This window comes from Haliotis cracherodii, unplaced genomic scaffold (genome assembly GCF_022045235.1).
Source record: "Haliotis cracherodii isolate W230 unplaced genomic scaffold, xgHalCrac1.p SCAF_15, whole genome shotgun sequence".
Classification (NCBI taxonomy): domain Eukaryota; kingdom Metazoa; phylum Mollusca; class Gastropoda; order Lepetellida; family Haliotidae; genus Haliotis; species Haliotis cracherodii.
Genome location: NW_027266270.1, coordinates 1,735,401 through 1,762,653, shown reverse-complemented (window position 1 = coordinate 1,762,653; position 27,253 = coordinate 1,735,401). Strand labels below are relative to the sequence as shown.

General features: G+C 42.6%; 1 protein-coding gene across 1 annotated transcript in view; it reads left to right on the top strand.

Moving 5' to 3' along the window:
• The window catches only part of LOC139462168 (myotubularin-related protein 13-like), a 140,565-nt gene that overhangs the window by 65,143 nt on the left and 48,169 nt on the right, over positions 1 to 27,253 (top strand). The window contains exons 2-16 of the mRNA XM_071243703.1: positions 5,747 to 5,832; positions 11,246 to 11,503; positions 12,703 to 12,805; positions 13,674 to 13,790; positions 14,479 to 14,611; positions 15,085 to 15,202; positions 18,855 to 18,968; positions 19,832 to 19,909; positions 20,936 to 21,049; positions 21,745 to 21,873; positions 22,881 to 22,979; positions 23,973 to 24,127; positions 24,543 to 24,708; positions 25,582 to 25,800; positions 26,769 to 26,969. Coding sequence (XP_071099804.1) covers positions 5,747 to 5,832; positions 11,246 to 11,503; positions 12,703 to 12,805; positions 13,674 to 13,790; positions 14,479 to 14,611; positions 15,085 to 15,202; positions 18,855 to 18,968; positions 19,832 to 19,909; positions 20,936 to 21,049; positions 21,745 to 21,873; positions 22,881 to 22,979; positions 23,973 to 24,127; positions 24,543 to 24,708; positions 25,582 to 25,800; positions 26,769 to 26,969 — 2,090 coding nt within the window. The remainder of the gene's footprint in view (positions 1 to 5,746; positions 5,833 to 11,245; positions 11,504 to 12,702; positions 12,806 to 13,673; positions 13,791 to 14,478; positions 14,612 to 15,084; positions 15,203 to 18,854; positions 18,969 to 19,831; positions 19,910 to 20,935; positions 21,050 to 21,744; positions 21,874 to 22,880; positions 22,980 to 23,972; positions 24,128 to 24,542; positions 24,709 to 25,581; positions 25,801 to 26,768; positions 26,970 to 27,253) is intronic.

Below are 27,253 nucleotides of genomic sequence, written 5' to 3'. Positions count from 1 at the left end.
CATACCCCCCCCTCCTTCCAACCAAGTTGTGCGATAGCAAAACGCTGAATATCTAGGTTCATTCTTCCTCAAGTGAAATTGCTAAAGCATTGCTACGGACAGCACTCACTCAAGCACCCAGTCACCCACCCAGTCACCCACCCAGTCACCCACCCAGTCACCCACTCACCAAAGCATCCACACACCCACACACCCACACACCCACTATTATAAAGCCTGAGTCTAGAACAATTTCTTCTGGTCTAGTAAGATCAGATTATTCTTGTACATAAGCTGACACTAAAATATACTGAAACTTGTGTCAGAATACACTTTCAGGCTGGTAGACTCAAACGTTTTGGCTCTGACTGCTAATATCAGTACTGTCCACTCACTGAAGCTGTAGTGTCAAACCAGTCCCATATCAACCAATCATACAAGCTTGAAACCTTGTATGTTAACAGAGCTCCAGATAAGCTTCGTATCTGCGTAAAATAAGCATCAGAAATGCAGAAATACGCAGTAAAATAAAATCCAAGCGTATCAAATACGCAACGAACATTACAGATACGCTACAAAAATAAAACTTGTGAGTATCATCAAAATATTGTGAAGTAACCCTGCGTATTCAATTAGCAAATCAGCAACTTATTTTGAAATCATAAACAGGCATTCCGTCAACCTTGCCAAACTCCACGATGATAATTACATCATGATCATTTGCCATCACACTTTCTAGTGGAAGTATCGTGGTATCGTCCTATAAAGCTCTCGAACCCACATGACACCAGTTTGCAGGGACTAGATGAATAGTGTTTTCAAATACTTTACTTAAATACCCACATGTGTAAAAACTAGTGGGTAACAGAAATAAAATAAAAATAAAATTACTGATACCCAATGATTTAAAATGCATGGGTAAAATATCCACAACACCAAAAGCTTATCTGGAGCTCTGTGTTATCGAAATGTGTATTTACAAGATGATAAATTTCCAGTCTGACAAACAATATGTCAGTCCTTATTGTTCATGATTAATTTCAGCTAAGATGTAAAGAATGTAAAACCTTCGTGATAAACAAATCACCAGAGTCCTCCTCTTTGTTGTCTGTTCTATACATTCAGTTCCAAACGCTCTTGCAATCTTACCTCACGCAAGCGCTATAGACCAGGGCAATATTCAGATTGAACAAGGAGACTTCAATGAGCAAACACAGCATGGAAAGTACATTGATTTTCTCTGCCTGGCAGCTCCCTAGCACAGATCATCACATATCTGTTAACTTTACTCTCTGTCAAATCTCCTCAACCCCTCCCCGTGCCCCCCCCCCCCGCCACCCACACCGCTTCCCCTCCTTCCACCCTCCCTCCATCTCCATCACAGCCGTCTACACTGACCAGATACAAGCCACACAGGCCATGTTGCCAATCCATTTACCACTCACACCTTCCAATTTCAACCTGCGAGCTGCCTTCACCTACTCTGCTGGCAATGCCTAATCAGGTTCCTGCCAGGCAAACCACATACTTGCAGTACAGGTTAGCGCTGTTGGTTCAGCCTCCAGTGTTCCGATTGCTGGATTAAATGCCTCAGAGCCACAGTTTGATGCCTTTGAGTCTTTCCATTTTCCGAGGGCACAGGCTTCCCTGAGTCATCGCAGCTGCCTCTGTGATGAGTTGCGTCACTTGGGCACTACGGAATCCTGTCATGGGTTTGAATCCCAGATTTGCCCTGTTTATCTTTGATTCTTGGTTTGTCAGCACCATACCCATGTTCATGGGATTCATCAAAGACATGGCACACTTCCGATTGTCCCCCCAACCATGAAGCTGACACGCTTGATGTAATAGAAATACTGTTGAAAATTCAACTCACCTTCCATTTATCCCCATTGTTTGAAGTTTGGAGAAGGCTTTAACCTCCAGACCAGACTCACTTTTTTGGAGTGCCCATGGTCATGTGGCCATTCCTCTTTTGCATGCAGATCCACAGTTCATGCTTGGATTCTATTAATCTTCCTTCAGCTACATGGGACTGTTTCAGGTACAGCATTTAAACTCTAGACCCCACTCAGTCTGTGTATATACCCTTGTGGCATGAAAGTTAATTGTCTTGCTCTGGAGCACCGTAGGGGATTTCTTTGATTCAGTCTGTTAAGCTTGAAAGATGTCTACTTGAAACTGCAGAATGTTTCTTGTGTTTTCCTACTGAAGAGAGAAAATATTGATTTTATGCGCATTTTTTTTTTTAAGGATTGCTCTGATTTGTAGTTCTTTGCCAGTCCTGTGACTGTTGGTTTCAATATTTACAATCCGATTTTACAAAAAAGTCAGAATAAATCTCCATGTTTGATTGGAGGGTCAGAATGGCTGATAAACGAATGATTCTTTGAGCTGGGCCACCAGAAACTAACAGTGTCTAAGCCAGGGTTAGACGTGGCCAATAGTCCATTAGTCCAAGACTAGTGAAAATCTATGGCTGCTGGTTGTTTTCTTAATGCATTTAATTTAATAAAAAATTATCTGGATTATATACTACTGAAAAATGTTAAGGACCCCCGATTCTGTCATGACATGGCAGACTAACTATAGTAATATGAAAGATCCTTAACATTTTTTGAGTAGTATGCAAAGAGCACGTCAAAAGACAGGATGACAGAAATAAGTCTTTCTTCTTCTTTAGAGTGAGTGAGTGAGTATGGTTTTACGCCGCTTTTAGCAATATTCCAGCAATATCACGGTGGGGGACACCAGAAATGGGCTTCACACATTGTACCCATGTCGGGAATCGAACCCGGGTCTTCGGCGTGACGAGCGAACACTTTAACCACTGGGCTACCCGACCGCCCCCTTCTTCTTTAGGAGATAGAAGAGTGTTGTGTAAAACAGTTCATGGACTGTGTTTACCAACTAAGCATCAGTGTCACAAAATGGTTTTCATCTTTTCCAGTATCACATGTTCATAAACTCTGTGCCAGGAAGTCAGCATGATAGCATGTGAATATAGTGCATATTGCACCTCCACTATGAAACATGACACATTCCTGTGGAATGCTGAAGTTTTGTTTTCACAAAGAGATAAGATTAAAGGATGTTAATTGGTGGATGTGTGAAAGTGTGTCAAAACCTTTTGCTCAAAACAGGTAAATTACTTGTTCACCAGTGTGTACTCAACACCTACATCTAGAAGCTATGTCAAGTGAGATTCCAGGGTGAGGTCTTAGGCTGGGCCGATACACCAACTGTGTGATCCGATACGTATCACGGTACCTTTGTCCAGACTCCATTATTTACAGGCCACCATCATATTAGCTGGAATATTGCTGTGTGCAGTATTAAGCAACAAACAAACAAATCATGTCTTGAGATAACAGTCCACAGTGGGGATGGTGTGAAAAACTAACTTGAATACCGATAGATTCAAATTGAAAAGCTCATCGTGCCTAGTCAATTTACCTTAAACGAGTTTGTTAGGTTTTGATAAACAGGTACTCAAGTCCATTTTAATCTAACCATCAAAGTCAGAGGGTTGATACAACTGACTGAAACTTCAGCCAACCGTGATTCACTCACTTTGGGTCAAGGAAAGCTATATTGCTGGAGTCACGCTATTAAAGCTGATGAGTTACAAATAACTCCAAACATACATGCTTAACCTGACTCTCTTTAGTATACACTCTTCATCAGTGATCGATTGAATATTTGTAACAGTTGGCATCCCACCTTCCTCCTCCTCCTTGTTAGATACATCCATAATGGGTGTGTCATTGTCCCATTTAGAGTTTTCTTTCTCTTGGCACTGTTATCTATATTTCCCCAAAATGATTATTTTCTTGTTTGATTTGTGCAGTGGCTGTGTCATGATGCTAATTCCCGCAACCGGACATCCAGCTTCCTGCTTACTTATCGCACAATTTTGCCCCCACCACTGACACCATTAGATGTGCAAAACTTTTAGATTTTCCTGATTGTCAATGTAAGGCTGTTCTATACTTGATTTTCAATGTCCCAAATACCTTGGATTTGTGTAATTGTTCAAATGGCTGTTTTCCTTACCTAACTGCCATTTGTCCTGGAGACAACTGCACAGGCTACAGGCTTTGCAAGGTGGAAAAGCTAGTAGTTAAAGCATTAGCTTTTAATGTTGTTGATGTGACTTGCAGCCGCCATCCTTAATGTTCCCCACCATCAAACGGCTGCAATACTGCCACATAAGGCATAAACCTTCTCCCTGATTCCAGGCTGTGGAACAAGTTTATTGTTCAAACATTAACTTGATGTGAATGAGGTGAGTTGGCCTTGTGGGTAAAGAAGCATTGGCTGCTCTGAAGTGGAAGAAGACCTTCTCTTGTTGGGCCCAGCGTGATGCAGCATGAATGTTGCTGAAAACAGTGTAAACCCATGCTGCATTCAAGGTGCTTTGACGTTAATAACGAGGGTGAATTCTGTGACAATGTGATTCCATCAAACGTGAAGTCACACACAGCGTTTTCTGCCCTTTGATCTCCTCGTCTTGTACCATCATGGTGCCTGTGTCCGTTAGTGCCAGTGAAGGAGGAGGTTTTCTGCCCTTTGATCTCCTCATCTTGAACCATCATGGTGCCTGGGTCCGTTAGTGCCAGTGAAGGAGGAGGTTTTCTGCCCTTTGATCTCCTCGTCTTGCACCATCATGGTGCCTGGGTCCGTTAGTGCCAGTGAAGGAGGAGGTTTTCTGCCCTTTGATCTCCTCGTCTTGCACCATCATGGTGCCTGGGTCCTTTAGTGCCAGTGAAGGAGGAGGTTTTCTGCCCTTTGATCTCCTCATCTTGTACCGTCATGGTGCCTGGGTCCGTTAGTGCCAGTGAAGGAGGAGGTTTTCTGCCCTTTGATCTCCTCGTCTTGCACCATCATGGTGCCTGTGTCCGTTAGTGCCAGTGAAGGAGGAGGTTTTCTACCCTTTGATCTCCTCGTCTTGTACCATCATGGTGTCCGTTAGTGCCAGTGAAGGAGGAGGTTTTCTGCCCTCTGATCTCCTCATCTTGTACCATCATGGTGCCTGGGTCCGTTAGTGCCAGTGAAGGAGGAGGTTTTCTGCCCTCTGATCTCCTCATCTTGTACCATCATGGTGTCTGTGTCCGTTAGTGCCAGTGAAGGAGCAGGTTTTCTGCCTCGTGTTCCTGGAACTTACTCAACAGGCAGTTGTCCATTTAATTCTCATCAATGTATGTGTGTGAGATTGTTTGAAGGATTTCAACTGTACCCTACCAGCATACTCCTCCTGCCTTCATTTTGTGCAGATACTTGCTTGCACCGTATTACCTGATACTGATAGGGCAGCAGTTATGCTAGATGGGTGTGTTTTATTGGGTGTCTCTGTCATCTATGCATTTACTTGCAGAGTTATGTCCCTTAGGTATAAAAGAAACCAATGATCATGGGTTTGAATCAGATTTGCCGGCAATGTTTCCGGGCTTGTGACTCCATATAATCCTTGTGGGTTCACCAAAGTGATAAACATCTTAAAACCAGGTGCAGCACTTTGTGCTTTCCTACCACTCCAAGCTGACACGCCATGATACAACCATAAAACTGTTTAAAACATTGCCTCTAAAATTACTGATGTGATGTAAGTACTTGTAATAATGTGACTGGTTTGTCAGGTCCAGACTTGAATATATTTTCAGATAGCCGTCATGTGTCTGGAATATTGTTGAGTGCAGCATTTAACAACCAATGAACATTTCCTCCCATATTGTGTCATGCTGATTGTCTCCTATTGGTGTTGCAGGAAGTGGCAGCAGCTGTGGCAAGGTGATCCAGAGATTCCCGGAGAAGGACTGGGACGACTGTCCATTCACACAGGGCATAGAACTGGTCAGTATCTACTATATTCACCCCTGGGAGTCCAGGGTGGAATAAATCCATATTTCCCTCACAGTGCAGTTATCGTGTGTTCTTAGTCCTAAGTAGATCCTAACAAGTGTTAGAAACTAACACTTTAGTCCACTAGCCCTTACCATGATAACTAGTCCTTATGATAATTTAACTATTGGGCATTAACTGACATAGTTTGACATACAACAGTCATAGCACTAAGATTGCTTTTTAGGGAACAGGGCTTATTGTGTGTTCCCTGACAGTCAACCTATGCTCATGCTATTGACCATTGGTCTGTATGATCGGAGGTCATGTATTTGTGGGCCACCAAGAGTATCCGGAATATTGCTGGCTGCCGTGTAAAGCTATGTTCACTCACTCACTCACTGTGCAATGCAGTTTCAACCAAGGCATGTGTCAGACTCAATATTGAAATGTTTCCTGGCTTTCTACAGATGATTCAAACATTTTCTTGCAGGTGCATCGAAACCTTTCGGATGGAAACTAATTTGTTACCTTCCGCCCAATCTTGCAAAGATGATTGTATCGGACAAGATTTAATTTATTTCATTTTCATAAAGACATCATCGCTATTTGCGATGTTCAAAGTACATCACTTTTTCCATCATTGAAAATCTTTAGCTGAATAGCAAATGTGTCAATCGAAGTCTGGCGACTTGATTTGCTCAGTTCCCCCTGTGGGACTTAAATGGGGACGTGTGCATTGATCGATGTAGGTTATTACAGCAGTGTTAATAGTGAGCCAGGAACCTCTGCTCTCCCCGCGGGGAACTGACAGACAGAATTGTTACTGGTGATATGTCCATAACTGAGCACACATATCTGACTTCCACAATGTCAGTTGCTGTTGATGTTTATGCAAGTTTGTCTTGCATGTATGTATGTTTATCTCAGGATTGTTTCGTCATTTTGATTATCCAGTGAATAATATCTCCATTCTGTTAGGTTATATGCCCAGAGGACTCATTGATCATCATAGCTTTGACGACCCATCAAGATTTGAGTAAGAACAGGTCTTCAGTAAACCATGCTTTTCCCCCCATGAAGATACGGGATAAAATAGGTTCTCAGCAACCCATGCTTTTCTCCCAATGAAAATCCAGGCTAGAAAAGGTCTTCAGCAACCCATGCTTGTTGTAAGAGGCAACTAACAGGATCGGGTGGTCAGGCTTGCTGACTTTGGTTGATGCATGTCGTCGTATCCCAAGTGCGTGGATCGATGCTCATGATGTCAGTCACTTGATTGTCAGGTCAGGACTCAGTTGTTTACAGACACTGTCTTATAGATGGAATAGTGCTGAGTGTGGCGTTAAACAACTCACAATCCTTATCAATTAGTATGTAGTTGCTTGTTTCTGTTAAACTTGTATATTTTCAGAGATTAGGATTTAGTCTAGGTCCCTTAGCCATGCTAGAATCTGCTTTCCATGAAGTCTTTGACGGGCATTCAGGAGTACATTACGAAACCTGTGTGTCATTTCCGTCTATTCCTTCATCAGTAATCATATAATGAAGGAGCAAGACGTAGCCCTGAAGGTTGTTACAAATAATGAAAAAAATGTTATCTGTAAACAAGATAATTCTTCCTGCTTGCCATGGTTTTGAATCCCAGATTAGCAGTTTGGTTTGTTTGCTCGTGTGTCTCTGCAAGGTGATTACATGCCAACGACTTCCATCACTTTGACACTACTCCCACATGAAGCAGACATGCCATGAAAAACTAAAAAAACCTAATCAACGTGGAATTATAAATCACTGATTAAATTGAACTTTGGAGATAGTGTTTGGTTATTCCATACCTTTTTTTATTGAAACTGAATAGAATTAACTGATGTAGACAGAGGGTGGTTCAGAGAAGACATATAAGGTCCGGAAGGTCAGTGGGAAATATGAAGTCACAGGAGAAGGCTTGTGAAAATAGGTGCACATTTTTGGGATCAACATTGAGCAGGTGCCCCCTGAACAAGGGCTTGTTATCAGTGCAGTCACGTGTGCCATAACATGCCCTGGAATGTTAAAACCTGGCTCCAAGGAATGTTGTGTGATCCTAATACTTTCTGGATGGGATGTTTAGAACCAAAAGATTCCTTGTATAATGTCGAGGTTTGTGCCTTACCGTCCATCTATTGCACTCTCTCCATGATCAGTCATTTATAGATGACTCAGTCTGTGCCCAAAACTTCAGAGTCCACTAGAACCAAACTTGGCTCTCCGATAACTTTCAGTAGATTTTAGTGTTCTCTGTCCACACAAAAGACCAATGCTTAGTCTCTAAAAATATTTAAAAAATTTAGTAGACACAAACAACTCCCATATAAATTTAAAAGGAGCACCAGTGAGCTGGGAGATTCAGAACCTGAACCTGTGGAAAACATCAACTTGCTTCATGAATTCTTTAGCATTTTAGTAAGGGTTTGGTGGAAGGGAAAATAATAAAGTTTGGGGACTGTGAGACAAATTAACTACACTATTACAAATGTGTATATTCATCACGTAATATAGGTCATAGGCCCAGGTTACAGAAATATATACTCTGTTATAATATGGAAAAGTATTTGCTGAGCTTAGTAGACCAATCAGAAGTTTCCCAGACTCAGATTTAAGTCAAAGATATATTACCCTCGCTCTATCCACCCTGTTGGGACCTGGCTCAGTGTGGGTTAGAGGCATCTAGATTTGATGAGATGGTCAGACTTACTGACTGGCTTGATTGCATGTCTCTGTTGCCCCAATGGCGTTAAACGTTGCTCAATATATCAGTCACTGGTTTGTCTGGTACAGACTCCAGTATTAACAGGTTGCCATCATTATAGCTGTGTGCAAGTACCCCGACAACATGGATCGTTGCTCATGTCAGTCACAGGTTTGTCTGGTCCAGACTCCAGTATTGGCAGGTTGCCATCATTATAGCTGTGTGCAAGTACCCCGACAACATGGGTTGTTGCTCATGTCAATCACGGGTTCAACTGGTCCAGACTCCAGTATTAACAGGTTGCCATCATTATAGCTGTGTGCAAGTACCCCGACAACATGGATCATTGCTCATGTCAGTCACAGGTTTGTCTGGTCCAGACTCCAGTATTTACAGGTTGCCATCATTATAGCTGTGTGCAAGTACCCCGACAACATGGATCATTGCTCATGTCAGTCACAGGTTTGTCTGGTCCAGACTCCAGTATTTACAGGTTGCCATCATTATAGCTGTGTGCAAGTACCCCGACAATATGGATCGTTGCTCATGTCAATCCCTGGTTCGTCTGGTCCAGGTTTGATGATTTTCAGGCCAGCGTGATGTGGCATGAATATTGCTGACTGAGGTGTAAAACAAGAGTAGATCAATTCCCTACATGTTGTCATAAGCCCTCCTTGTGAAGGTCTTGCCTTAAAAGGTGTTGGTAGTCTTGTCATCCTTACAGGTGACTAATGAGACCAGATGGTCAGACTCGCTGACTTGGTTGATGCAAGTCATTATGTCCCAGTTGCGTGGATTGATGCTCATGATGTCAATCACTGGATTGTCTGGTCCAGACTGGGTTATTTTACAGACCACTGTCATGTTGCTGGAATATTGCTGAGTGCAGTGTTAAACAGCAAAACAAAACAAAAATCATATTTACCAGAGAGAAGCGGACTTTAGTGAAATTAAAGTTCAGACTAGAGGCCACAGTAGGAGACTAATATTATAACATCATTAGAACCATTGCAAAGCTCCAGCCACCCCTTTTCCCAAGCATTGATTGTGCTTCTCAATGAGTGTGTGTGTCACAACCTATGACACATTCCTCCCACGGCCCTCCCATGCTGAAACTGATTCACTCTCACCACTCAGTTATTTCCTCGTTTTTCTTGCAATCTGCATAGTGGACTTCTGTATGCAGTCCAGTTTAAAGGAATCTGTTTCTCAAATCTCTCCATCAATACCCTCCTACAAACTGATATACCGTATTCGACATAATTAGCGCCCCGCTCTAATAAGCGCCCACGGAGATATTTGCTAACATATTGGCAAGTGAACAATCCCAATTAGCACCTCTTCCGACTGATCAATGTACACAAGACTTATTTATTCCTGTATAAAACGCACTCGTGTGTTATATGCACCCTTAATTATGGGCAATTAAATTTTGGAAAAATATATCTGTCGGACATAAACATTTCAGGCTGTCAGCACAAACCATTATACTTATCTTTCAACTATGTTTTTTTTTCACCAAAATATTATTCTAATAAGAACCCCCTATTTCTAATTTTGAGATGCTTATTACGTAGAATACAGTAACAGCAGATGTATATTCTGGCCATACTCTGTAGGGCTGGGCCACTAAACATGTAAGTGTGTATGTATCTATGGGAATTGATCTCACATTCCTCTGTGATGGGAGGCCTGTGTGTTGAGGGGGACAGATGTGCACAGGCTGTAAGCAAGGGACGTTTGTGGTGTTTGTAACTGGTCGATACACATTCAAGTCAACATTGATCTGTCTGATTCACTGTATTGACTGGCTAATGTCAGGTAATTAACATGCGGACAGCATCCTCATGGGACACGCATGTGACATACTTAGCAACAGGGCAGGCGCCGTTATTAGGAACAAGTGTTATCGTTTAGATGTATTAAATGCTATGGACAAATGTATCTTGTAGTTGTCAGGTGATATTAATATTTTAGCGGTTGATGTGTGAAAGAGTGAAGATCATGCTGCGTCCGCAACTTTGCAGCAATTCTCTGAAAAATTATATTACACAATATCCTTCTTGACTCTAAAAATAAAATAAAAATTCCATATGCTGATTTCTTAGAGCTAGCTAGGGCTGGGTAGACTTGCTTTTGTATGCGTTTCTAGATTGTTTTTGTTTTTTCGTAAAATAAATATATTCCACGGTCATGGTGCAGGACTAGGGGCTGGGTAGTAGGGGAAAATATTATGGTTCAGCAACCTTGAGACAGACTAGTCCAGGCCAACTGGTAGAAGCATTCTTGGGGTCTAAAATTAAGAGGTCAGGTCCTGGGTCTTTGAGTGTTTCTCCTATTGTATGTTTACTCTTCCTCCATTACTGATTTTGACAAGGACATTCATGCTTGATTTCAAACAGGGACAAACAATCTGGTGATTGATTAACAGTTCTAACATGTTTGTATGTGAATCAGGGTTTGAAATTAGTTACTCTTAGAATAGCAAAATTTAGGGTGGGCTAGTGGCCCACAGTCAATCGATGGACATTCATGAACATTAACCACATGAACCTTCACCACCTTCAATCCATGAACATTCAGTTGACGAACATTCAACCATTTATGTATTGTTTCTTGAAGGTATCTCTGCAGTAATAGAGTACTATGGTATCTTTTCCAAGTTCATCTGGCTATTGGATGTATTGGGTGTTTCAGTTTTGTCAGCCAACAGGATGGACTCTCTCCACTCAGAGACAACAGCCTTCCTTCTACGTCGCTGTTTTGACCGACATCGATGCAGACCGCCACTACTGTGCATCCTTCACTTTCTACGAGACCATCGCCATGACGCCCACCCACCCCGACGACCAAGACGGGGACGACCAAGAACCCAACATGGTTCATCATTCCCTCATGTTTGCTCCCAAAAGTCTCGTGCTCATGTCCAGGCTCGACTACTTCGAGGCTTTCAGGGTGAGAACTGAACTGGGATCCCCTGGAGGGACGGACCCCTCAGCTGAAATAAACTAGGATTAGTACCTCGTGTTTCTTCTTTATCTCATGCAATATTCATGAGTAAAACACAGAGATTATGAAAATCAAACTCTTAGGACACTTTAGTGCAGCAGGCATAGGCCCATGTTTAAGCATGAGGGGGGCGGTCGGGTAGCCTTGTGGTTAAAGCGTTCGCTCGTCACGCCGAAGACCCTGGTTTGATTCCCAACATGGGTACAATGTGTGAAGCCCATTTCTAGTGTCCTCCACCGTGATATTGCTGGAATATTGCTAAAAGCGGCGTAAAACCATACTCACTCACTCAAGCATGAGGCAACCCCGCAGTTTTGCAGGTTGACGTTAAGGCACAACAATGAACAGTTCAGTTATTGTGAAATTCCAAAAAGTGCTAGTTTGACTCTGAATTGAATGATCCAGCTCTGCTGCAGCCACAGCTTGCTGTATGGAAATTGTACCAGGGTTTACTCTCAAAACATCCTCCTCCCTCCATCAGGGCCAGAGTGATCAGGAATACATGGTCATAAGAGTTATCTCCCTTTAAGCCCAATGCAAGAAGTGCCAGTAAAATGTTTAAAACTAAGATTTACTGTTGATTAGATTTTGAAAGTAGTAATTGAAATTCTAAGGACACAGAACATGTGTTTTTCTGGTATTGTTTCAAGAAATTCTGATGTTCTTATATTGGGACTGCACTGCCAGCTTCATCGGAGTGTTTGTATTTGAATCATTGGAATGTATATATATATACAAGCTACACAATGAAAAAAACCTGTTATCAGTCCCTATTACATCTTGAAAATGATCAGTAAGGCTCAAATATAAATTTCAACATAAGTAGATAGTCAGATCAACTAGGTGTGTTGTTTTGGGAGCCACAAGCTTGTTACTTTAGCTAGCCAATCTGAAGTTGAGCTCTGCTTTAGAAACTGAACCTACTACTAGTTTATCACAAGATAAATTACATAAGATTTTAATTTGTTACCATAGGGAAATTTATTCTCCATCATTACCTACTGGCCTTTATATGATCCTCAATCAGTATGCTCCAGCTTGTGGCTTTCAACAAAATACTAAACATCTTAAGAAGTGTCATGTTGGCCTTGCTGTCCACCTTAAGCTGGAAGCGTGTGATGTGAGTGAGTGACTGACTGTTACAGAACTGCCTGGGGCTCATCTACACAGTGTACACGGAGAACCTGCAGGTGCAGATGGAGACCATCGTGGGCAACATCCTGGGCTGTGTGCAGGTGCCCCCTCCAGGTATGTAGCAGTAGGGAGTCCAGGGCCACAGCAGATCCCCACTACAGCAGCAGCGTGAGTGTTGTTGCTGATGCATCTGGTGTATGGTGTCGCCGTTGAGGTGTATGGTGACACTGTTGCTGGTGTATGGTGACACTATGTAGATGCTGTTGCTGATGTATGGTGACGCCGTTGCTGGTGTATGGTGACATTGTTGCTGGTGTATGTTGATGCTGTTGCTGGTGTATGGTGATGCTGTTGCTGGTGTATGTTGACACTGTTGCTGATGTATCTGGTGTATGTAGACGCTGTTGCTGGTGTATGTTGACGCCGTTGCTGGTTTATGGTGACACTGTTGCTGGTGTATGTTGATGCTGTTGCTGGTGTATGTTGATGCTGTTGCTGGTGTATGGTGATGCTGTTGCTGGTGTATGGTGATGCTGTTGCTGGTTTATGGTGACACTGTTGCTGGTGTATGTTGATGCTGTTGCTGGTGTATGGTGATGCTGTTGCTGGTGTATGGTGATGCTGTTGCTGGTGTATGGTGATGCTGTTGCTGGTGTATGGTGATGCTGTTGCTGGTGTATGGTGATGCTGTTGCTGGTGTATGGTGATGCTGTTGCTTGTGCATCTGGTGTATGGGGATGCTGTTGCTGGTGTTTGGTGATGCTGTTGTTGGTGTATGGTGATGCTGTTGTTGGTGTATGGTGATGCTGTTGCTGGTGTATGGTGATGCTGTTGTTGGTGTATGGTGATGCTGTTGCTGGTGCACCTTGTGTATGATGACAATGTTCTTGCTGTTGCACCTGGATGATGCTGACAGTGTTGTTGTTGTTGTTGTTGTTGTTGCTGCACTTATTGGATTCTGATGGTGTTGTTGCTGTTGCAGGTGGGCCCCAGGTGCGGTTCTCTATAGGAGCGGGTGATCGGCAGGCACTCCAGCCCCCTCTAAGTTCAACACTCCCAGTAACAAAATACAACGTAGCCCTCGTATTTGACCAGCTAGGTGAGCTCTTAGCTGACATACGGATATGGTTTATTGTATTGAGACATGGCCTTTGTACATGTGATAAAGGGATGACTAAAAAAAATGTATCTTTCAGCTGTAGAAACTAACAGTAAATTTTAGTCCACTAGTCCTAATAGCAAAATCCTTTTAAATTTCTACTCGTCCTTATGATCCCTTAAATATTGGGCACTTTGGCAAGGACTACAGGATTAGTGGAAATTTATAATGCTGTCTTTCCTGTGATTTCTTTGAAATCAACAATGTAAATGTTAAATTTGAATACACCAATAACTTTTATGAAAAAGTAAGTAGAACCCCTTTGTTACACTTACAAAGACCCTATCTTGTATTGCATATCTTGTAATAGTACAGGGGCAGTCGGGTAGCCTTGTGGTTAAAGCATTCGCTCATCACTCCAAAGACCCGGGTTTGATTTCCGACATGGGCACAATGTGTGAAGCCCATTTCTGGTGACCCCCGCCATGATATTGAATATTGGTAAAAGCGGCATAAAACCATACTGACTCACTCAATTGTACTAGTACATGTTGATTATAGATTTTGGACAAATAGACCTGGGACTGTGGAAGTCAATGGTAATGTAGTAGGGCTGTAATTGTCATCGGTGATATTGGAGACCGAGCCAAACAAGATAATATTTGGAAATTGTTTTGTGGGGTTGCAGGGATCAACAACGCAATGACCGTGTTCACAGCAGCCTTGACTGATCACAAGATCCTGTTCCACTCATTCAGCTACTCACGGTTGACGGCAACAGCCCATGCCTTTGTGTCTCTCATGTACCCTCTCAAATATAGGTGAGTTTTGTACCCTCTCAAATATAGGTGAGTTTTGTACCCTCTCAAATATAGGTGAGTTTTGTACCCTCTCAAATATAGGTGAGTTTTGTACCCTCTCAAATATAGGTGAGTTTTGTACCCTCTCAAATATAGGTGAGTTTTGTACCCTCTCAAATATAGGGGAGTCATGTACCCACTCAAATATAGGTGAGTTTTGTACCCTCTCAAATATAGGGGAGTCTTGTTCCCAGTCAAAGATAGAAGAGTCTTCTACCCACTGTGTCTCTGCAATATTAACAGAAAAATGCGAAGTCCACTGATCCTTGATAATTTCTCTTTAGTAATTTCAACTGAGGGCTCGCTGAAATAGTTCTTAGGCTAAAGACAAGAACATTCTTCAGTTAAAATGTTAAAAGTTAAATACGACCATGTCCACTGCAGTGAATGTAACAGAGCAGCCCTTGTCTGACGATGCAGCGTTTGTGTTTCAGCTACGTGTACATCCCTATCCTCCCAGCCTCCCTGCTGGAGGTACTCAACACGCCCACACCTTTTATTGCGGGTGTGCACGCCTCCCTGCGCAATGACGTGGTTGATTTGGTAGGTCACGTACGTATCTATTTGCCGCCTCTGTGATGATCCTGGGTCGCATGCTTTGCTGCCTTCCACTGGTATGTTTCTAGAGTTGGTGCTTCAACCAGCAGCATCACACGAAGTCACCTTTACCCGGCTAGTGCCTCCAAGAAATCCACTTACTATCCTGGGCACCGTTCCACAAAGTGATCTTAGCGCTAAGACTGTCGTAGGTCTAAGTTAAAGTATGGGAGTTACGATCGTCTCAGGGCTACAATCACTTTGTGGAACAGGGCCCTGCCTGCATAGATTAATAATCATGTTTAGGGGTGTTGGAATTGTTGTTATTGCGTTGTCTCGCATTGTCGAAAAAAATCAGCTTAGTATTCACATCTGTTAAATGTAGATAATCATGTTGGGGTAGCCTAGTGTTTAAAGTGGGCTGGAATATCGCTTGGTGTCAGCTACATGATATTGCTGGAAAAGCCAACCTCACTCACACAGTCCTTCATCAGCATGTGATGTGAAATCATTCAATATCTAGGCACCGAACTCTCTCACTAACTCTTCTACATAGGTACATAGTTTTCTCTACGAACACACAAAAACACACACACACACACAAAAACACACACACACACACACACACACACACACAGTTTTTATTTAATGGTTGTTTTTTTTTCAAATATGATTAATATGATATTGATAATCTTATTAATGGATGAATTATGATATCATTTCTGATTTTTTATTATCATTTTATATTTTTTTTTTTTTTTTCAAAGTCTTACCAAGTATCATTTGTAATGTTATCAAAATTATTTGCACCACTCTTTGTCATTACACGGATGTTTCTTGACTTTATTTACAATGCTTCTGATTATGATCACCCAAATTTTGATGAGTTCCTCTCCTCCATGACTTGTTGCTCTGTTTAATTTGCGGCTTCAGTACTGGTCACTGCACGTGCATAACAGATGCTGTTTTCAGACAGTGCCTGCAACCCCACAAAACAATTTCCAAATATTATGCATGAGTTCAAGACTTGGTCAAATAATGAATCACTGCTTCCTGTGGAGTTGTGAAGGGTTCCCCTGAGTGAATGATGAATCATTGCTCCCTGTGGAGTTGTGAAGGTTTCCCTAGACTGAATGATGAATCATTGTTGCCTGTGAAGTTGTGAAGGGGTCCCTTGACTGAATGATGAATCACTGCTTCCTGTGGAGTTGTGAAGGGTTCCCCTGAGTGAATGATGAATCATTGCTTCCTGTGGCGTTGTGAAGGGTTCCCCTGAGTGAATGATGAATCACTGCTTCCTGTGGAGTTGTGAAGGGTTCCCCTGACTGAATGATGAATCATTGCTCCCTGTGGAGTTGTGAAGGTTTCCCTTGACTGAATGATGAATCATTGCTTCCTGTGGAGTTGTGAAGGGTTCCCCTGAGTGAATGATGAATCACTGCTTCCTGTGGAGTTGTGAAGGGTTCCCCTGAGTGAATGATGAATCATTGCTGCCTGTGAAGTTGTGAAGGGTTCCCTTGACTGAAAGATGAATCATTGCTTCCTGTGGGGTTGTGAAGGGTTCCCCTGAGTGAATGATGAATCATTGCTTCCTGTGCAGGTGTGAAGGGTTCACTTGACTGAATGATGAATCATTGCTTCCTGTGGAGTTGTGAAGGGTTCACTTGACTGAATGATGAATCATTGCTTCCTGTGGAGTTGTGAAGGGTTCCCCTTAGTGAATGATGAATCATTGCTTCCTGTGCAGTTGTGAAGGGTTCACTTGATGACTGACTGACTGAATGATGAATCATTGCTTCCTGTGGAGTTGTGAAGGGTTCACTTCACTGAATGATGAATCATTGCTTCCTGTGGAGTTGTGAAGGGTTCCCCTTAGTGAATGATGAATCATTGCTTCCTGTGCAGTTGTGAAGGGTTCACTTGACTGACTGACTGACTGAATGATGAATCATTGCTTCCTGTGGAGTTGTGAAGGGTTCCCTTGACTGACTGACCGATGAATCATTGCTTCCTGTGAAGTTGTTAAGGGTTCCCCTGAGTGAATGAGGAATTATTGCTTCCTGTGGAGTTGTGAAGGGTTCACTTGACTGAATGATGATATTATGCTTTTGTTTTCAAGTAACTAATATTTTGTGTCATTTTTTAGTGGCTTTGTTTTGATTATGTACAATGTCACTATAATCAGACCTGTTACTCTAATACCATACCTCTCTGCTTGAAGATCTCAGGACCCTCCCTGGGAGTTGTGTCAGATTAACTTTCTTTTACTGCCCAGTTTAAATGAAGGATGTGTTGGCTCTTTATATCAGCTTTCTAAGACCATTTGGCTTCATTTCTTTAGCACCTCGATTTGGAAGTTTTAATGTGTACAAAAGAATATCCACTCATTATGAGCTGGTCAATTTGGCTCTTTTGCAAGATACAGGAATCAGACACAAAGAATTTAAAAGCCTCAACACTGACAATCTGATTAGAAAACTCACCTGACACGCCCCCCAAAGGAATCGTCCTCAGATCTTCATGCAGAGAGGTATCACATTGGAGTATCTAAGTTTAATGAGGTTGTGTATACCTTTGCTTCATATTGGAGGATCTTGTTTTAATGAGGTTGTGTATATCTTTGCTTCATATTGGAGTATCTTATTTTAATGAGGTTGTGTATACCTTTGCTTTATATTGGAGTATCTTGTTTTAATGAGGTTGTGTATACCTTTGCTTTATATTGGAGTATCTTGTTTTAATGAGGTTGTGTATATCTTTGCTTCATATTGGAGTATCTTATTTTAATGAGGTTGTGTATACCTTTGCTTTATATTGGAGTATCTTGTTTTAATGAGGTTGTGTATATCTTTGCTTCATATTGGAGTATCTTGTTTTAATGAGGTTGTGTATATCTTTGCTTCATATTGGAGAGACCCGTGAAGATTCCGGGGTCGAATAGGTCTTCAGCAACCCATGCTTGCCGTAAAAGGTGACTGCTTGTCGTAAAAGGCGACTAACGGGATCAGGTGGTCAGGCTCGCTGACTTGGTTGATGCATGTCATCGTTCCAAATTGCGTGGATCGATGCTCATGATGTCAATCACTGGATTGTCTGGTCCAGACTCAATTATTTACAGACTGCCGTCATATAGCTGAAATATTGCTGAGTGTTGCATTTAACAACAAACCAACCAACCAACCAACCAATCATAGTGGAGGATCTTGTTTTATTGAGGTTGTGTATATCTTTGCTTTATATTGGAGGATCTTGTTTTAATGAGGTTGTGTATGCCTTTGCTTCTTAGTGAATCGGTTATGAAGTTTATTAAATCTTTGTTCTGTTATCATAAATAAAGTAGATCCAAAAGCCACCAAAGCTTTGTTTCAGTCGGGTATATCTGTGCTATCAGTTTCTCTTTTCTTTCCTGATTGAAACGAGCAGTAGAATGGCCATTACTCAACTTGACTTATATATCATGAGGACTCCCAAATACAGTTTCATACTCAGGAATACATCTCTGCATGCTTTAGGATCATTTAGAAAAGTCTCCTTATTTGTTTGAGGCTGCTGTTTTGATTTTTGCTCAATGCCAAAGTCATTTGAGGCAGCAGATAGTTATTGTTATTGTTGGTGTTATTCTGTAATTATCTTTACAGTACTGATGACTTATTTTGGATTCTTTCAGTTGGATGTGATAATTGTTGACCTAGACGGAGGCAGTGTGAGGATACCAGAGTGTGTCAGCATCCCCAGCATCCCGGACCCCATACTGAACAGGACCATGAGAGCTTTAACCATGGTGAGTACCCCTTTAACTATCTCTCTGATCCCCTAGTGAACAGGACCGTGAGAGCTTTAACCATGGTGAGTACCCCTTTAACTATCTCTCTGATCCCCTAGTGAACAGGACCATGAGAGCTTTAACCATGGTGAGTACCCCTTTAACTATCTCTCTGATCCCCTAGTGAACAGGACCATGAGAGGTTTAACCATGGTGAGTACCCCTTTAACTATCTCTCTGATCCCCTAGTGAACAGGACCATGAGAGCTTTAATCATGGTGAGTACCCCTTTAACTATCTCTCTGATCCCTAAGTAAACAGGACCATGAAAGCTTTAACCGTGGTGAGTACCCCTTTAACTATCTCTCTGATCCCTCACTGAACAGGACCATGAAAGCTTTAACCGTGGTGAGTACCCCTTTAACTATCTCTCTGATCCCTCACTGAACAGGACCATGAAAGCTTTAACCGTGGTGAGTACCCCTTTAACTATCTCTCTGATCCCTTCACTGAACAGGACCATGAGAGCTTTAACCGTTGTGAGTACCCCTTTAACTGTGTCTCTGATCCCCTACTGAACAGGACTATGAGAGCTTTAACTGTCTGTCTGACCCCCTAGTGAACAGGACCATGAGAGCTTTAACCGTTGTGAGTACCCCTTTAACTGTCTCTCTGATCCCCTACTGAACAGGACCATGAGAGTTTTAACCATGGTGAGTACCCCTTTAACTGTCATAGTCATTGCTCATTATACCAGTCACTGGATTGTCTGGCCCAGACTTGATTATTTACAGGCCTTCATCATGTTGTTGGGCTACTGCTGAATGCTGACTGTGTTTGTTGACTGTGTTGTTTTGATGTTGATAATCTCCATGTTGTAGATTCAAAATACAGAATTACTGAGTGCTGACTATGCATTTCCTCCATCACCACGGAAACCCTCCCCTGCTACTCAGAGAGTAAGTATCTACTGACACAGTTGTACACAAGAACAATGTTGACAGTGTGTTGTACTTGATACTGACACAGTTGTACACAAGAACAATGTTGACAGTGTATTGTACTCAATACTGACACAGTTATACACAAGAACAATGTTGACGGTGTGTTGTACTTTATACTGACACAGTTGTACACAAGAACAATGTTGACGGTGTGTTGTACTCAATACTGACACAGTTGTACACAAGAACAATGTTGACAGTGTATTGTACTCAATACTGACACAGTTATACACAAGAACAATGTTGACGGTGTGTTGTACTTTATACTGACACAGTTATACACAAGAACAATGTTGACAGTGTATTGTACTCAATACTGACACAGTTATACACAAGAACAATGTTGACGGTGTGTTGTACTCAATACTGACACAGTTGTACACAAGAACAATGTTGACAGTGTATTGTACTCAATACTGACACAGTTATACACAAGAACAATGTTGACGGTGTGTTGTACTTTATACTGACACAGTTATACACAAGAACAATGTTGACAGTGTATTGTACTCAATACTGACACAGTTATACACAAGAACAATGTTGACAGTGTATTGTACTCAATACTGACACAGTTATACACAAGAACAATGTTGACAGTGTATTGTACTCAATACTGACACAGTTATACACAAGAACAATGTTGACTTGATAGAAGAATATCAGGATTTGGCATTAAAAGAAAACAGTGACATGCATCAAGAAACGTATATCAGGCACAGACAAATAAGCATCAACAGTTTCACTTCCTCTTCCTGATGTATATTTATCAGGGTTTTATAGATATAAGTGTTAGCCATTCTTGGTAAGTGACTTGTTGAGTTGTAGAAGTTGAGCTGCCTGGTGGCTGCTGCTCATGTAACATTAGGAAGCCCGTTATGGCGCCAACCACTGAAGACAACAGACAGGCTGTGACAGATATATCTGAAATACTGTTCAGACCAAACCCCTTCACTCACTCTGTGACCACTCTGCCTTCAGGACAAGGAGATCCGGGCTGTGTTCATCCGCATGTTTGCCGATATCTTCACTGGTTATCGTTCTTGTCTCACCATCATCCGTATCCATCCCGAACCTTTCATCACATTTCATAAGGTAAGCGACGTGTCATGTACATTCGTTACAGATATTGATGGTGAAAAAAAAACAATATGAAGAGGCCTTACCAATCACTAATCCCTTGGTACCCGTAAAGATCCCTGCTTGTTGTAAGAGGCGACTAACGGGATCGGGTGGTCAGGCTTACTGACTTGGTAGATGCATGTCATCGTATCCCAATTGCGTGGAATGATGCTTGTGATTTCAATCACTGGATAGTCCGGGCCAGAGTCGATTATTGACAGGCTGCCATCATATAGCTGGAATATTGCAGAGTGTGGTGTTAAATTAATCCCTGGGGGTAGAGGGTACAGAATAGGTTCACCTCACCCAATGGGTGCTTGATTAATGGGATTTGGATGGTTACAATGTTTAACCTAGTTACTTGCACGTCATTGTACCTCGCTGTCAACCACTGGTTTGCCTTGTCAGCTCACTGAGGCACAGCTGGAACAGTGCAGACTGAATGTAAAACAACATGGAGTCACTCAATACATGCTTGGAGTGTCTGTTCAGTTGCATGACTCACCACTATGGGAGCCCGGTGGTCAGGCTATGTCACTTGGCTGTACTCTGAAGGCAGGGGACAGTTCATTATATCTAACTCTGACTGTGATGTAAAGCAGCAAAAACGTCTTTTCGTGACCAACAACTAATGATGCCCACATTAACAAGTGTGTTGTGTTTTCCAGGCCAGTTTTTTAGGTCAGCGAGGTATGGTTGATGATGATTTTGTCCTTCGTGTGCTGGACGGGATGGGCTTCGGTGCGTTCGTGGCTGAGAGGGGGCCGCCATACAGAGTCTGTGATATTTTTGATGAGGTACGTCAGTTTGGAATCATTTTGTCAAATCCTAGCCTCACAGAGTTTTTATTTCCAAGAAATTGAACCTTCAGAGTGAGATTGAGAATCTGAAATAATGCATTATACTGTTCCTATGTGGATTGTAGGTAGCTTCAAGAATTGCAGAACAGAAAGCATGTTGTTAATGTTGTAACACTGGTGTAATAATGAAGCAACATACCGGTGTAATAATGCTTAGCGAGGCAACATACCGGTGTAATACTGCTTTGCGAGGCAACATACCTGTGTAATAATGCTTAGCGAGGCAACATGCTGGTGTAATACTGCTTTACAAGGCAACATACCGGTGTAATAATGAAGCAACATACCGGTATAATAATGCTTAGAGAGGAAAGATACCGGTGTAATAATGCTTAGAGAGGCAACATACAGGTGTTATAATGCTTAGAGAGGCAACATGCCTGTGTAATAATGCTTAAAGAGGCAACATACCGGTGTAATAATGCTTAGAGAGGTAACATACCTGTTTAATAATGCTTAGAGAGGCAACATGCCTTTGTAATAATGCTGAGAGAGGCAACATACCAGTGTAATAATGCTTAGAGAGGCAACATACCGGTGTAAAAATGCTTAGAGAGGTAACATACCTATGTAATAATGCTCAGAGAGGCAACATACCTATGTAATAATGCTCAGAGAAGCAACATACCTGTGTAATAATGCTGAGAGGCAACATACCGGTGTAATAATGCTTAGAAAGGCAATATACCTGTGTAAATAATGCTTAGAGAGGCAACATACCGGTGTAATAATGCTTAGAGAGGCAACATACCTGTGTAATAATGTTTAGGCAGGCAACATACCTGTGTAATAATGCTTAGAGAGGCAACATACTGGTGTAATAATGCTGCTCAGATAAAGCATACCCAATAATGCTGAGAGTGACAAGACCAGTATCCAGGACCACGTGCAGCATGATAAGTATGACCATGTTTCTCCCTGAGCTGATGTGTGTGTCTGTGCAGGTGTATGCCACTATGCAAGACCACCTGCGGGAAGAGCGGCTGAACCCCGACAAGATGATGGAACATGTGAAGGACCTGGCTCACCAGCTGCATCTCCATGTAAGAACTCACAACAGTGTCCCGCGATCTCTATATTTACAAGGGCTGGCTATCAATACAGATCAATTATCGATAAATATCAGAGAAGTAACTTTGAGCAAATAGGCAAAAAAAGTCCCAAAGAAATCCACACACTTCATGCCACTGGTGAGTGGGGACACGTTTATGCATGGATTACTCTGTGTTTGGCAATTGACATGATTGATAATAATAAGTCTGTTTTGGTAAATTAAGACTTTATTTCATCACAATTGTTTATGTGAGATGGATGACACAATTTTCAAACCACATCCTCGCCCCGTAACTCTCCCCATCCTTAACCACAACCTCACCCCCAACCTCTCCCCATCTTAAACCACATCCTCACCCGCAACCTGTCCCCATCCTAAACCACATCCTCACCCCAAACTCTCCCCATCCTTAACCACAACATCGCCCCCAACCTCTCCCAATCCTTAACAACAACCTCACCCCCAACCTCTCCCCATCCTAAACCACATCCTCACCCCCAATCTCTCCCGTCCTAAACTCACAACCTCGCCCCAACCCACCCATGTGTGACGCCCTTCTTTGATGTTCCCTCCTTGCTATGGCTGGAATGTCCCAACAAGCACTCACCCAACCCACTCACCACCACAGGAATCCTAATCCTTGTTAACTCTCAAACGCCCATCACTGTATACAAGAACCAGGTCTATGTTTCACAAAGGGATCTGATTGCTACTTTTATGTTTGGTCCATGGTCAAGTATCGGTGTTAAGATCATCTTAGATTTCTTTGTGGAATGGGGCCCTGGAATGAAATGCTTTCACCCAGAATGTGCACCCAACTGATATCGGTTGTGTTCAACTTTGTCGTAAACATTTAATGTATGATGTATTTATTATCAGAACTTGTTATTCCTGTGCACTCACTGCAGTTCACAAGGTTTAGGTGTCAGTCTGCTGACAGGGGTGGGATGTATGTAAGCCTGTGTACATGTTGCTGATGCAGGAGAATCCCAACCCCCAGCCGTACGTCCAGAAGGTCCCCAAGCCAACAGAAGGAGCGTACGCCCGCATCCACCAGCCACCATTCCAGATGTTGAACGCCAACACAGTGCAGGACATCATCGACGAGGGCCTCGCCAAACACAGTATTAAGTCTAAGTGAGTGCCGTGGTCATGTGATGGGAAAACCCATTAACTGTTTCAAACTTGTTCCAGTCTGGTGGGTAGCTTAGTGGTTAATTACTGAGAGTGGCATAAAAAGCTAATCACTCACCAGGGGTAGAAACTAACATATTTAGTCCACTAGTCCTTATAAGGATAACATATAACAAAACCCTTAAAAATGGCAAATTTCTTCTAGTCCTTATGATACCTTAGCTATTGGGCAATTTGGCAAGGACTACAGGACTAGTGCCAATTTCTAATGCTGCTCATTCATTCACTCACTCACTCAAACTTATTTCACCAAAGAAGTATACATCTGAGACTCGCATCACTTTGGGTTTGCCTCCCCCATGTCACTGCCCAGTGTCGTGACGTAACCCAACTCACTTCCCCCACATTGGTCCTGCAGGTTGGCCAACGTTCGTCCACACCAGTGTCGGATCGTGCCGATGGGCATGCCGATCACGGCTCTCGCAGACAAGCAGAGGATGGTGGAGAACAACGCGCGCAGGCTGGAGGTGCTCAGGAACTGTGTCAACTTCATCTTCGAAAACAAGATCTCAGATGCAAGAATTGTAAGTTTCTATGACAACCAAAATTAATCATTAGATTTAGAAGTCTGGGTACCCTATGGTTAAGAAGTTGGTCAAGCCTATGCAGCCCTCTAAGTAGCGACTATTTTGGTGGCCAATGCGGCTTAAATCTATGATTGGCGACCTACATTTGTCTACTGCTTGTCACTTGGCTACCCAAAAGTCAACGTAACTGGCGACAGTATCTGTTTTATCAAATATAAAGTTTGGCTCCTAATGTATTCATGTTAGGAGCTGCTTGGATCCCCAACAAGAAAAAGAACTTAGAGGCAGGGATAATTCTAGAGTAGGGCCTTGCACTTTCAGACCCTAAATTTGAAAAAAGGCCCACATTTTCAAATACAAAGGGGCATTTTAACATTGTGCTGCATGGGCATACCCATGGAATATTTGAAATGTCGACATAAAGGGCCCATGTCAGAATTCCTAGAGTGGACCCTGTAAGGGGCTGCTATGTTTGTTGGATTCCTATGAAGGTACACTATGTGAAGCCCACTCTACAGGGATATTGTGGGACTCCTCCGTCCTACTCACTCCACCAATACAGTGTTCACAATTAACCATGCAAGTCAAGGTGTCCATGTCATGTCACAAGTGTAAAGATTGAAAGATTTAGGGAGTGCCTAGCTGTAAACACCGCTGGAGCTAGGACTTCATGTAGCCTAGGACCCAGGTTAAGTTAGAACTCTGCAATATATTTCTCTTCTTTTGATTCATATTCTGTTTTTGAAAACCTAAGAAAAAATGACAGACTTGTTTCCAAGGTGATTCAAAGCCCAGGAAACAGGTGTGTTACAGGATGGGTAAATATTGAGTACCTGGATCACACGTATATCATGTGACTGTCTCCTTCAGATATTCCCCGCGGTGCTGCGAGCTCTGAAGAGTCGTGTGGCACGGCTGGCACTGACGCAAGAGTTGAACTACCATGTGCAGTCTAACCGGGCTATGCTGGAGAATCAGCAGTTCGACCTGGTCGTTAAGCTTCTCAACTGTGCTCTACAGAACGACTCGAACCTGGATGAAAGTGGGGTGGCCGCTGCCATGGTGCCTCTTGTCACTGCATTCTGTCGAGTAAGTATTTCCCAATTTCCCAAGTTGTAAGACCAGTTGGCAACTTTGGCCACTGGTCTGATGCACGAATTTTGTCAAATGCTTTTTCAGCCTATTAATTACACTAAAAAGTACTCAATATGAATCTGGGGAGGTCGGGTAGCCTAGTGGATAAAGCATTCGCTCATCACGCCAAAGACCCCAGTTCGATTCCCAACATGCATACAATGTGTGAAGCCTGTTTCTGGTGTCCCCCGTCGTGATATTGCTGGAGTGTTGCTAAAAGCAGCGTAAAACCATACTCAATATAAATCTGTCCCCTGTTCGGTCAAGTGGACTCGAACATTTTACCACAGGCTGTAAAATGATCTCAAGGAGAAAAATATGAAACTAAAGGATAAATTCATCCACTACGAACTATTGATATATTACTGAATGACATGTCTTTTGATGACAGTAGGTCGGACAAGGATGGCACAGTCGTCTAGGTGCTACTATTTACAATGCAGAGTTGCATCCCTTAGCTGTGCCGGAAAACCTATCAGTTTGAATCCCCATTCGCCCCAGATTATGTGTAAATTATTGTAAAAGTTTGCACAGTGGTAATCATGAAGGCATGCATCACTTAGGGCTTTCCTTCCAACATGAACCTGACACAATAACTGAAGTACTGTTCAGAGCAGCTTTAAACCAAACTCACTCACTCACTCACTCACTCACTCACTCACTCACTCACTCACTCACTCACTCACTCACTCACTCACTCACTCACTCACTCACTGATAATATACTCACTGCTACAAGAAATGCAAACTATAGAAAAATATACAGAAGTATGTCATTATGAAGAGATGTTTCCACTGTGTACCAGTTAGTTCCCACAACATAACAGTATGTTCATTTGTGTGTCAAGCTAATCTACTATCTCTGGGGTAGGAGTAATTCTTCATATATTGCTAATTGCTAACCCTAGTATATTTGTTGTGCAGAAACTGTGTACGGGAGTGCTGCAGTTCGCCTACACCTGTGTCCAGGACCATGCCGTGTGGGCCAACCTGCAGTTCTGGGAGCAGGCCTTCTACCAGGACGTACAGAAGCAGATCCGGCAGCTCTACCTGCCGCAGTACGAGGAACACCTGGTGGTCAACGTCAGCCGGGAGGGGTCCCGCAGTCCGTCAACACCCAGAGAGGTACAACACCATAGGGGCAATGTGTTCCACGGTCTGGTGCCTATTTCCTGCCAGGCTAGATATTGTAGTTAGTGCCTTGTGTGAAACCTCAACATTGTCTCAGTGTAATTAGGGGAATAATTAACTGCTCGATCAATATTTATTAGGAAAGTTTAACTTGCACACAAGCGGAGTTTCCTGGTGTTTCAGTCATAGTTGATGGGACTGTCAAACAGCTTGAGTCTAGTGCCCCTTGTGCCCATATTACCCTTGGGAAATGCCAGTTCAAAAGTCTTTACTGTCCA